General features: G+C 41.5%; 1 protein-coding gene across 6 annotated transcripts in view; it reads right to left on the reverse strand.

The window, feature by feature from the left end:
- The window catches only part of LOC124553733, a 161,204-nt gene that overhangs the window by 94,430 nt on the left and 52,914 nt on the right, over nucleotides 1-13,860 (reverse strand). For all 6 annotated transcript variants that reach the window (XM_047127661.1, XM_047127662.1, XM_047127660.1 and 3 more), the window contains one exon: nucleotides 1,007-1,084. In XM_047127661.1, the coding sequence (XP_046983617.1) occupies nucleotides 1,007-1,084 (78 nt within the window). The remainder of the gene's footprint in view (nucleotides 1-1,006; nucleotides 1,085-13,860) is intronic.

The following is a 13,860-nucleotide window of genomic DNA, read 5'->3' on the forward strand; positions in this document are numbered from 1 at the left end:
TCTTTTGCAGTGACCTCAATCCGATAGCCGGAGTGCACTCCGTCTTCGGTTCTTGTCCGATCCTGTTTAAATTTGTTAATCCGAATGTGAAAGATCTTCGACTGTGCAGAGTCCGAATGAACTTTATCCAATTCTGTATTGAATTGTGAGGCAGTCCAATGCTTCGAATGAAATTTTTAATAACACCACAAAACTCTGTTTCCTGCACTTTCGATCAGAGTCGACACACTGATCGATTTGAACAGATCGGGCCAACTAATCACAAAGGCACATCAAAAATGTAAAATTCTTTCATGAATATTTACCGGGCTTACGAAACCACCCAAGTATTAGTTTGTCATTGCCAGTAATTCTGGAATGAAACTAACCCTCACTGTCCTCCAAGCATTAGCTGTACTAATGAACAAAACAAGCTATATCCCATACCAAATATTTGATGAATGAATGTTTAATAAATAAACTAATTAATGATGCTTCTGCCCACAGACATACAAACTTGCCACTAAGCACTTCTACAAAGTGAAGTCACATGCATCTACCACTGTCCTTCACCAGACACGACAATACGAACGGTGCACTGGTCGACACACAGATTTTATTCTCAGCAGTAACGTGGTAGTTACGTTACTGATCGAGGTGGGCGATTACGATCTTAAATATCTTACCACGATACTCTGTGTACAGCGCTCGTCCCTGTTCGTTCTTCAGCATTACACTTTCATAAGGTATGCCATTTTACGTATTTCACTTTATTGCTGATTACATTTAGAGGCCTATGTTTATACAGTTTCAATTTTCTAGTCTCGTCTATAAAAAATGCCTGGCACCAGACATTGAGACACCAAGAAAAGGAATGTGTGCTTTAAAAACTCTCACATTAAATAAAAACTTGTATGCATCACTCTTAGAACTTCTGAAGGTTCCTTTGGTACAGGAAAGCAATTAAAAGAAGAGTAGGACGTACAAGTACCGGTGTGGAAACAAGACTATCGTGCAGTCGCCTTACCTTGGACATCAGGTCACCGACGAGCTCGTCTCCGCAGTCGTAAAATTCGGGCGACTTCATCGTGTCACTCCAGGTGACCTGCAGACAAAACAAACACACCCTGTAGCACAATGCTTTTAACGACGACAGCTGCTTAACTACTATGCACGCCACAAAATTCCACTACATTATTTAACAATATACACATAAAGAAGTACAGTAGGGTCATTCCGTGCCAAGTGGAGCACGGGTCCCCGCTCGACCACCTCTGAATCCGATGAAACTTCTCAGGAATGTTCCCCTATGTCTCTGACAGATACGTACAAACTTTCAGCTCGATAACTCCTCCGGTTCCATTTCTACAGCCTATCGTAGTGAGATATACGAAGCCTACGCCTTCTACACGTGTGACGAAGTGCCGACTTCGGATAACTTCTGTGAAAATATTTGAGAAGGAAAGTTGCTACTCACCAAATAGGGGAAATGCTGAGTTGCGATAGGCGCAACATGAAGATTCACACAATTATAGCTTTCGGCCTTTACGGCCTTTGTCAGCAATAGACATACATACACACACACACACGTGTGCACTTGTGTGTGTGTGTGTGTGTGTGTGTGTGTGTGTGTGTGTGTGTGTGTGTGTGCGTGTGTCTATTGCTGACAAAGGCCTTAAAGGCCGAAAGCTATAATTGTGTGAATCTTCTTGTTGCGTCTATCGCAACTCAGCATTTCCCCTATATGGTGAGTAGCAACTTTCCTTCTCAAATATTGTTACATTCCATGCTGGATTTTACATTGTTTAACTTCTGTGAAAGGTACTTTTTTAACTTACAAGTCCCTGCTTTTGTACATTTAAACAAATTTCAGTGCTGAATTACAGTATACTGCTAATGAGATTTTTAAGTGTGTACGGTGACAGCTGTACATCTCCAAAAATGAGAAAAAATTCATTGTGCATCTTTAAGAGCCCATCTTTTATCAGGTGTGAATCTTAATTTTATGGACCCTTCAGTCAAGAAAAGGTAATATGATACACAGTCGTGCTGTCTCCTTGTGCTTTTTGTACGACAGCTTCAGTCCATCCCTATAGAAACACATGCGCCTGCAAATTTGGTGAAAATGTTATGGGTGCCCAATTCTGGGTAGTTCTGAGAGCCCATTATCTCATCTGTTCGTTCTTTAATCTTCTTTTATCTCGAAATACCTAGAAAGAGTAGTCTCTAGACCTCCGATGGTATATAGTTCAATTTTTGACCAGTGCCCGTTTAACGGCTGAAAAACATTGCTCACAGTTACTACTTTTCATACACGACGTATACGCTCGAATGCAACATTAAAGTGTAAACAAAGTAAAATCAGTGAAAACTGCTTCGATATCCGTAAAAATACAAGTGTAGTTGTCTAAAAATCAACTTCGAGCAGAAAATCCACAGAGTTAGAGCTTTAAAACACGATTCTTTTCCACTTCAGAATGAATAAATTGCTAATACTTTCTCATTCAGATTTAGAGTCAATGGGCACTTTTACTATCATTTTTACTATTTTAAATGACTGGTACTCTGGAACCCAGTATTATCTTTAAAAAATGGCAATGGAAGGACAAACATTCCAAATTGTAACCGCAGCAGCAGACGGAACTCTGACAGGGCGAGGAAAGCCGTTACCGAACCCTCGGGCACAGATGTGTGGCTCTGAGTGCAGTCGGAGACGGCACGCTGACACGAGTTGACCGTGTACGAGCGTAAAAAACCCTCATTTGAGCACAGTCCAGCAGCGTCTACAGGGACGAGAGGGCCACGCTGGAGGACCGACTGGACACGGGGCGGCACGCGGCTTCTACGAGCCTGGGCTTCCACCGCCGTACCTCGCATTAGTCCCGAGTCCTCCTCTCGGGACTCTGTACTTCTCCGTCGACGGTCTGCCTCCCGGCCCACTGTGGCGGCTCCGGAGGGCAGTGGAACGGGACACGGGCAATACGGTGGCCCGCCCTCCCGTGACGGAGCGGACGCCCGGGTGTCGTACTCCGTTCCTAGACCTGTGAGTATAGTACCTTCTACGCAATGTCTTGCATAGCTTTAATTTGCAAACGGATAGGATTCAAAAGTTTCAGACTAGTATTGTAATCGTAAGCCAATAACTATCCACTTTCTTTTAAAACCGACTGCAGGGAAGAAAACAAAAATGACACGTAGATGAGTACACAATTTTTCTTTAAAATTATATATAAGGGAAAAGTAACAATATTATGAAAAGGAAAGTTGCTACACGCCTTATAGCGGAGATGCTGAGTTACAGATAGGCACGGCAAAAAGACTGTCACAAATTGTCTTTTTGTTGGGCCTATCTACGACTCGGCATCTCTGCTATACGGTGATGAACAACTTTTGTTTTTGTAATACTGTTACATTCCATTCTCAATTTTCCATTGTTATATAAGGGAAAAGAATATGCAGGATGTACACAAAGTCCAGGAACACTTTCAATTATTTATTGCACCAGAACAAAACATTGTACAGATGCATATTGAAAAGAAACTCTGAAAGTCGTTTTTACAATCATTCGATACGCGAACCACGAGTGACCTGGCAGATGTCAATACGGTAACTGAATTCTTGCCGTACCCGTCCCAGCACGGCATCGTCGACTGTGGCAGTCGCTTCCCGAACTGTCTCCCGGAGCTCTTCCACATCACGTGCTAGAGGCGGCACACGCATCAGATCTTTAATGTGTCCCCACAAAAAAAGTCACACGGAGCGAGATCTGGTGATCGGAAAGACTATTTCGTGAAATAGCTGTCCCATTCTGCAGCACGGCCGATCTGTCGATGCTGCAGCTCTGTGTTCAGGTACCCACAAACTTCGAGACAAAAATGGGGTGGAGCCCCATCCTGCTGAAAGATGAAGGGAGAGTCCGATTGTATTTCAGGTATCAGCCATTGCTGTAACATTTCCAAGTAGAAATATCCAGTGACAGTGCTCTCGGCGAAGAAGTTTTTGACGTGGCGAGGCACAAAAAACATTTACCTCTGGGGAATCACGCTCGAATTCAACGCATTCGTGCGGATGCTTTGTATCCCAGATTCGACAATTATACCTGTTCACTTTCCCATTAGTGTGAAAAGTGATTTCGTTGCTAAAAATTAAGAGATCAACAATGCCATCACTATCCTCATTCAATTGTTGCAACTGCGAACAAAACTCAAAATGCTTGTCTTTGTCATCACTGAGCTTCTGCACTAGCTCCAATTTGAATGGTTTCACTGACAGCTTCTGTCGCAGGACTTTGCACACTGTCATTGGAACCATTTCGAGTTCACGGGATGCACGACGCATCGATTTCTTTGGACTCCTTACGAATCTCTCTCGTACGTGCTCCACATTCACTTCACTCACACTGGGACGTCCACATCTCTTTGCCAGGCACAAGCGACCCTACATAACAAATTTGTTGTGCCAGTGGTAAATGACCTTCCTTATTGGTGACTTCTTACCGTACTTCGTTCTAAACATCCGTTGAACAGTTGTAGCACACTCGTTTTTGTCAAACTCCAACACACAGAAAGCTCACTCCGCACCTGAACTCGCCATGCTTGCGACCACTGCTGACTGTCGGCAAATTACCAAACTATGCTGTGGCGGTATATATGAAAAAAAAAAAAAAAAAAACTATCAGGGATTCTCTTCAAAACGACATATGTATGACATCTGTAAAATGTTTGGTTCTTGTGCAATAAATAATTGAAAGTGTTCCCGGACTTTATGTACACTCTGTATATGGGAACAACACTTTGTCTAATGGTTTTAATGCCCTGTAATTGCAACTAAAACTTGCTACAAGAAAGAAAATGAAACTGCACATTTGCACTGCACAGAATTTTCTTTCTTGCAGCTGATTTTAACAGAAAACCCGTACAATGTGGGTTAAAAATTATATAGCCTATGTCCATCTAAATGTTTACATGAGTACAATGTAAAAATTTGAAGTTAATTGGTCAAAACCTGTTAAGAAATTTGCTAACAACCTTTACCATTTTTATATTTGTTTATTAAAGTATAGCGTAAAAATCTGAAAATAACTAGTCAAGAACTCTTGGAGACCTTTTTATATGTTGTATATACATTTAGTTACAATGCGAATTTATAAAAATTTAGCCTATGTCCATCCAAATATTATTAGACTATTGTGCAAAAATTGTGAAATAAAGAATTTGAGAACTTTTCAAGATTTTTATTAAAAATACTTCCCCGTGATATGGTATATATACTTATATACCATATATTTTAAAGAAATATATGGTCGATGTCCAACTGAACATTTAGTAAGTATCTGAAATAAATCGGTGAATAATTTTTCAAGATATTGCTAACAATGTTTCCTCTTTATATCTTTTGCTTGTGCCTTTTTCCCGCAGTGACGCAGGGTCAGCATGGTTAATCGGATTTGGCAAGGTTAATTTGAGGGGTGGCCAGATGCTCTGCCTGCCACCAGATGTTTCCCCTTTTTGGGAAAAATTATATATAAAAACAAAGATGAGGTGACTTACCGAAAGAAAGCGCTGGCAGGTCGATAGACACACAAACAAACACAAACATACACACAAAATTCAAGCTTTCGCAACAAACTGTTGCCTCATCAGGAAAGAGGGAAGGAGAGGGGAAGACGAAAGGAAGTGGGTTTTAAAGGAGAGGGTAAGGAGTCATTCCAATCCCGGGAGCGGAAAGACTTACCTTAGGGGGAAAAAAGGACAGGTATACACTCGCACACACGCACATATCCATCCATCTGTATGTGTGGATGGATATGTGCGTGTGTGCGAGTGTATACCTGTCCTTTTTTCCCCCTAAGGTAAGTCTTTCCGCTCCCGGGATTGGAATGACTCCTTACCCTCTCCTTTAAAACCCACTTCCTTTCGTCTTCCCCTCTCCTTCCCTCTTTCCTGATGAGGCAACAGTTTGTTGCGAAAGCTTGAATTTTGTGTGTATGTTTGTGTTTGTTTGTGTGTCTATCGACCTGCCAGCGCTTTTGTTCGGTAAGTCACCTCATCTTTGTTTTTATATATAATTTTTCCCACGTGGAATGTTTCCTTCCATTATATTGATATCATTAATTTGAATCCAACAATTACGTTTGTTATTGTCACTGTTGCATTTCGAAATCTTTTCTGTCGTCTTATTTTCCTCTTTCTGTTTTTGCCAGTAGTTTCACTTTGTATTCACCTTCTCCTTTTTACCGTAATCTGCTATACTATTTTATCCCGCCTATATATATACTCAATAATACGTAACCCACTTCCAAACCATAACCAAAAAAATTTTTTTTGCCGCTTTCAGCACTACCGCCGCTATAATATCCACCGTTTCTAGTTCACAAACAGCTCCTTTCACCTTTTAAACAACCATTTCGGCCAGTTCTAATAACTTTCGCTTTATTTCCATTTCCGTTTTTCCCACACCACTGATCATTTTTAGCCGCTTCCCACAGGTAAGGTGTCTGTATGTGTGGATGGATATGTGCGTGTGTGCGAGTGTATACCTGTCCTTTTTTCCCCCTAAGGTAAGTCTTTCCGCTCCCGGGATTGGAATGACTCCTTACCCTCTCCTTTAAAACCCACTTCCTTTCGTCTTCCCCTCTCCTTCCCTCTTTCCTGATGAGGCAACAGTTTGTTGCGAAAGCTTGAATTTTGTGTGTATGTTTGTGTTTGTTTGTGTGTCTATCGACCTGCCAGCGCTTTTGTTCGGTAAGTCACCTCATCTTTGTTTTTATATATAATTTTTCCCACGTGGAATGTTTCCTTCCATTATATTGATATCATTAATTTGAATCCAACAATTACGTTTGTTATTGTCACTGTTGCATTTCGAAATCTTTTCTGTCGTCTTATTTTCCTCTTTCTGTTTTTGCCAGTAGTTTCACTTTGTATTCACCTTCTCCTTTTTACCGTAATCTGCTATACTATTTTATCCCGCCTATATATATACTCAATAATACGTAACCCACTTCCAAACCATAACCAAAAAAATTTTTTTTGCCGCTTTCAGCACTACCGCCGCTATAATATCCACCGTTTCTAGTTCACAAACAGCTCCTTTCACCTTTTAAACAACCATTTCGGCCAGTTCTAATAACTTTCGCTTTATTTCCATTTCCGTTTTTCCCACACCACTGATCATTTTTAGCCGCTTCCCACAGGTAAGGTGTCTGTATGTGTGGATGGATATGTGCGTGTGTGCGAGTGTATACCTGTCCTTTTTTCCCCCTAAGGTAAGTCTTTCCGCTCCCGGGATTGGAATGACTCCTTACCCTCTCCTTTAAAACCCACTTCCTTTCGTCTTCCCCTCTCCTTCCCTCTTTCCTGATGAGGCAACAGTTTGTTGCGAAAGCTTGAATTTTGTGTGTATGTTTGTGTTTGTTTGTGTGTCTATCGACCTGCCAGCGCTTTTGTTCGGTAAGTCACCTCATCTTTGTTTTTATATATAATTTTTCCCACGTGGAATGTTTCCTTCCATTATATATATATATATATATATATAATAGAGGGAAACATTCCACGTGGGAAAAATATATATAAAAAGAAAGATGATGAAACTTACCAAACAAAAGCGCTGGCAGGTCGATAGACACACAAACAAACACAAACATACACACAAAATTCTAGCTTTCGCAACCAATGGTTGCCTCGTCAGGAAAGAGGGAAGGAGAAGGAAAGACAAAAGGATATGGGTTTTAAGGGAGAGGGTAAGGAGTCATTCCAATCCCGGGAGCGGAAAGACTTACCTTAGGGGGAAAAAAGGACAGGTATACACTCGCACACACACACATATCCATCCACACATACACAGACACAAGCAGACATGCCGGTTTGAACAATGGAAACAGGGGCCTAGAAACAGGGGTCTTAACCCGGTGAACAAACTAGTTATCTTTGTTCCCAGTGGCATCAATTTTACTGTTTTTTGGGGGAACGTAAAGTGAATGTATTTTCAAAAATGTGTGTATTGAGGCATAATTTGTTAGTGTGGCTTTTCAGAAAAGGGATTCCATTTGATATCGGTTCATTAGCCTACTATTATTATTCTCGTGTCAGAAACATACAGGTACACGCATGTACTTTTGACCAAAACTTGGCCACTTCGAGTGCATTTTCTGTCGCTTGTTGACGATCGTCTTCTGTACACAAGACTGGGCACAATCGACACCAAAGTAAGTGCCAAACTGTCTGTTCTTCTCCACCGTCACACCGAATATCATCTGTATCAGTGTATCCCCATCTTGCCAAGTTAGCTATTCGTCTTCCAACTCTGGATCTCAGTCTATTCAGGGACTGCCACGTCGTCCATTCCCCGTCATGGCCTGGAGATAAAGCTACAACAATTCTTTTCCAGCCAGGGGAAGGTGGGTCGTAGCCCTCCTTAGCTGTAAACTAGCTTTTTCAGCTGTGGTTCTAAGTTCCTCTGATGAACTTCCTCGACTTTAGTTGTTGCAGATGCGGTTCGTGCCCTTACAGAGGATGGGTAGCTTCCCGTTCCACTCCCTTTCTTTCCTTGTTTGCAGCTGTCTCTCTTCGAACAGGTGGTGGTGCTATTCCCGTGAGACGGTAAAGCCATTCGACTGGAGTGGATTTCGAGCAGCCTGTTATAATTCTGCAGGTTTCGTCTAGAGCTACATCCACGTGTTTGGCACGAGTTGAATTATACCAAACAGGACAGGTATACTCTGCCGTAGAATAGCATACTGCCACTGCAGATGATCGGATTGTTTCAGATTGACTACCCCACTGTGATCTGGCCAGTTTCCGTAGGAGATTGATCCCGGTGGAAACTTTCAACTTCCATTTCATGCAGTGCTTTCTGAAAGTGAGACACGTGTCAAGTGTCAGTCCTACATATTTTGGAGTCCCGTAGTGTTCCAGTTCGACCCTGACCATACTATTTCCACCTTGCTAGTGCCCTCCTGGTTTCTCAAATGAAAAGAACACACTTTAGGGACTCGAGAGAATTTAACAAAAGCCCATAAAGCCCCACAGATGGTACATTTTTGACTTTATATTCTAGGAGTGTTACTGTCACATGGTGAGGAGCCCCACAAACTTAATGAAGTACACGAATGAGGCCGGCGAGTCACCGGAGGTTGGCCGCGCTTCACTTATGCTTTGGAACACTGCACATTCCCGAGGTGCTGCCACCACTGTCATGCATAGTGACACACTCTGTTCCTCAATATAACTCTCTACATGCAAAACAAAAATAACACCCTGACACAATATCTACACCTTTACAGTTGACATCTTATTTTACAACTTTTAGCTACAAGTACCATCCATCAGTAAGTAGATGTGCAGTTACACATCCCTCCTCTGTAGTGGTACACCATGTCATCAAAGGAATCTGGACACCTGGCTGAACATGACTTACAAGTTCGTGGCACCCTCCATCCGTGAATCTGGGATTCAGTACGGTGTTGTCCCACCCTCAGCCTTGACGACAGCTTCCACTCTCGCAGGCATATGTTCCATCAGGGGCTGGAAGATTTCTTGGGGAATGGCAGCCCATTCTTGACGGAGTGCTGCACTGAGGAGAGGTATCGATGTCGGTCGGTGAGGCCTGGCACGAAGTTGGCATTCCAAAACATCTCAAAGGTGTTCTATAGGATTCAGGTCAGGACTCTGTGCAGGCCAGTCCATTACAAGGACGTTATTTAGAAGGAGAGACAGCATTGGTCGTATTTTTTGTTTTATTAACCACAAAATCGATTTTCGGTCACTTAGTGACCATCCTCAGTGCTGTAATATATAATATAAATTGGTAGGCACTGGTGTCAACAAGCTTAGCAACAAGCTTAGTTCTCAGTTTATGTGATCGCTCTAAGCTTGTTGACACCAGTGCCTACCAATTTATATTATATATTACAGCACTGAGGATGGTCACTAAGTGACCGAAAATCAATTTTGTGGTTAATAAAACAAAAAACACGACCAATGCTGTCTCTCCTTCTAAGTATATCCATTATCCGGTCGTGGTGCACAGGACACTCCATGGAGTCGCCAATCAATAAGGACGTTATTGTCATGTAACCACTCCGCCACAGGCTGTGAATTACAAACAGGTGCTCGATCGTGTTCAAAGATGCAATCGCCATTCCTGAATTGCTCTTCAACAGTGGGAAGCGAGAAGGTGCTTAAAACATCAATGTAGGTGTGTGTGGTGATAGTACCATGCAAAACAACATGGGGTGCAAGCCACCTCCATGAAAAACCCGACCACACCATCACCACTGCCTCCGAATTTTACTGTCGGCACTACGCACACTGGCAGATGACGTTCACCGGGCATTCGCCATACCCACACCCTGCCATCGGATCGCCACATTGTGTACTGTGATTCGTCACTCCGCACAACATTTTTCCACTGTTCAATCGCCCAATGCTTATGCTCCTTACACCGAGCGAGGAATCATTTGGCATTTACTGTCTTGATATGTGGCTATGAACAGGTGGTTGACAATGAAATCGAAGTTTTCTCACCTGCCACCTTACTGTCATAGTACTTGTAGGGGATCCTGATGTAGTTTGGTATTCCTGTTTGATGGTTTGGACAGATGTCTGCCTATGACACATTATGACCATCTTCAACTGTCGGTGGCCTCTGTCTGTCAACAGACGAGGTTGACCTGTACACTTTTGTGTTGTAGTGACCCTTCACATTTCCACTTCACTATCACATCGGAAACAGTGGAGCTAGGGATGTTTAGGAGTGTGGAAATCTCACGTACAGACATATGACACAAGTGGCACCCAGTCACCTGACTACGTTCGAAGTCCGTGAGTTCCGTGGAGCACCCCATTCTGCTCTCTCACGATATCTGATGACTGCTGAGGTCGCTGATCTGGAGTACCTGGCAGTAGGTGGCAGCACAATGCACCTAATATGAAAAACGTATGTTTTTGGGGGTGTCCGGATACTTTTGATCACATAGTGTATGTACCACCACAGGCCTCTGTTTTACTTAGCTGCTATTTGTTTCTACTACTGCATACTAAGCAGTCTATGACTTAACTGATTTCAAAGACCACATGCCTATATACTGAGAAAGTTAAAAATAAGTGATAAACAAAATTCTCATAAACTTTTAGAAAGAGCCACTAATGAGGTACTTTTTTTCTGTCTGGTGTTGTTCTGGTTCCCTGCTCGATGTCTAGCAGCGATTTGTTAAAAAGAATTTTTGCACCAGCATATGAAACTCCATTCTGAGCTATACAAAGGGATTTACAGCCCATATGGAAAATATTTTTACTTCTCATAGTGTAGGAGTCTGTCCTACATTCACTGTTTTCATTAGCTGTAAATACCATCTGTGCAAAATCTTCATGTGGATGTTGCTGAACAGTTTGATTTTTGTTGTACAGCTAGTTCTAATACAAGCACGAGCAAATTTCAGAGCAGGAAAAAGACTGTACATCTCAAGTCCTCAACATCATTCAGTTACTGGGGATTGCTTCGAAATCCAGCTTTTATCAACCTGACAGCTGCTTAGGACACTGTCAGTCACCGTGTATTGTCACAGTAGATCTACGACATAATGAAAGATTACGAATTCGCCAAACTCGTCGTAAGTTTGCTCCAAAACAGGAGATATAATGCGGACTTCCAGCATACTCAATGGATATGTCAACGACATGGCTTCCCATAAAGAAATGGTCTTTCACGACTGTTATTTAACATCTATACTAAAGATAAATCACTTCTGGCGAGAAGTTTCCTTTATACCGACAATCTGGTCTTAGAGAGTAAAAGAAATTTTTTTGAATATTTGATGCCCACCTGACTGACCCACTGAGAATGTTGAATGTCTTTTACTCCAGAAAACAACTTCGTCCAAAACCCGGCAGAAATCCAACTTCATGACCGTCATCTTATGCACAAGCAGGTACATCCAAACTCATCATACAGCATGAGGTACAATACGTACATATAAGCAGCAGTGTGGAGGTGGAAGCCAGGAACCAGATCACTGGTAGCACTTGCGGCTCTCGACCAGAAACTGATGACACTGTCGACGTGTAACAGTGTTGCAGAATAAGCCTGGCCAGTCCGGTACAAATCAACCCACAAAAACATACAACATTCAAAGAAAGTTTACGAATGGGAGTAAATTTTGTTAAATTCACTTGTGTCCCTAAAGTAAAAGCATTTCAGTTATTGTTTTGCATGATATCAAATACCACAGCTCTAGCTCTAATATTTTTGGGTATTTACCTTTTATCTGTTCTGTAAGCAGAGCTACAGAATCCCTGTTTTTCTCACTAAAATGCTCCTAATCGTACAGCTATGAAATTTTTACTGTCATTTTATCACAGCAAAGCAATCGTAAAAAAATACTAATACAATACGGGAAAAATAATTCCTACTCATTTGTCTCATTTGTGATGGGTCCATAGTCAGAACAGGTCTAAGTGTAACTATTTGGGAGTTATCACGGAATGAAACTGCCCTATTTTGCCACCGAATTTGCTGGAGAAACAATTTCACGTAATTCCAAAATTGTGTCGGTATCAGGATCAACAACTCAATATATTTGTAATATATTAACCCTTTTGCTGCTGTGGGCACGTATATATGTCCTGCTACGCCATTCCGCAGGTGTTGTGGACGTGTATATGCACCCCGAGCCGTTGACCTCCCACTGCTGTGGACAAGTTACTTCCATACTACCGTGAATAAAACAGTTTCAATTATTTATCATACGACATAAGTGACCCAATGCGTGCTACCATTCACAGAAAACCTTGCATCAATATCTCATATCGTTTATGAGATATTACAGTTGTTACGATAAGACAATTCACCATGAGCAAGGATGTGATATAAACCCCAATAACTCTAGAAAGAAATGAGATATCCTTCTGATCACAATCGTACATAAAATTTCGGTATCTTGCCTACATTTTGTTCACAACAATGTGTGAGCTAAAATCAACTGTACACAAAGTTTATGTTACGTATTCTTACCACTGCGAACTTTCTAAAATTCTGTGCAATGTTTTAATTAATGTGATGCAACGCAGTAAGTATGATGGGTAACAAAAACAAATTCAGTTCTTTATCGAATGAAGGTATACTGTACGACGTGCAAAAGTCAATTTTTTTCACCAAATAGTTTTCACAAAATCGGGTGATAAGTATTTCATATCACCCGAAATGCCATTTCTTAACATACATTTGGAGAGCAATACAGGCATAATGAAAGCCGCCTCAGCACGGGATGCAAAGAGCTCATCTGAAGTGGCAAAAGGGTTAATTAAGCTTTCCACCAGAGTTGCATATAATATTTTCTTTCGTGACTAGTTTCAAACATTTTCATTCATTCTCACTGTAACCTTCATTAGAGGGTATGATCTCATTAAGAAAATGCGAAATTCAAAATTTTCAAAAATTTTGTGTACACAAATTACAACAGCGCGATGAACCTTTAATGACATACCTGCATTTGTAATGTTTGACTGTACATAACCACAGAAGATCACATGGATATACTAAGTAACTAATGAAGAGGTACTAAATTTAACCTGGGGAGAAAAAAATAAATGAATGGCACAACCAGACAAAAAGAAGCGCTCTATTGACAGAACACATTCTGAAGCATCAAGTAATTGTCAATCCGGTATGGAAGTGAAGCGTGGGGTAAGAACTGAAGAGGGAGACCGAGGGATGATTACAGTAAGCAGTTTCCAATGGATGTAGATTTCTGTAACAATGCAGAGTTGAAGATGCTTCCACAAGATAAGACTAGTTTGGAAAGCTGCATCAAACAACTCTTCAGACTGAAGACCATAACAATAGCATCAACAAAAAGGAAAAGACCATTTACATGCATCTGAA

Source organism: Schistocerca americana, chromosome 11 (genome assembly GCF_021461395.2).
Source record: "Schistocerca americana isolate TAMUIC-IGC-003095 chromosome 11, iqSchAmer2.1, whole genome shotgun sequence".
NCBI lineage: Eukaryota > Metazoa > Arthropoda > Insecta > Orthoptera > Acrididae > Schistocerca > Schistocerca americana.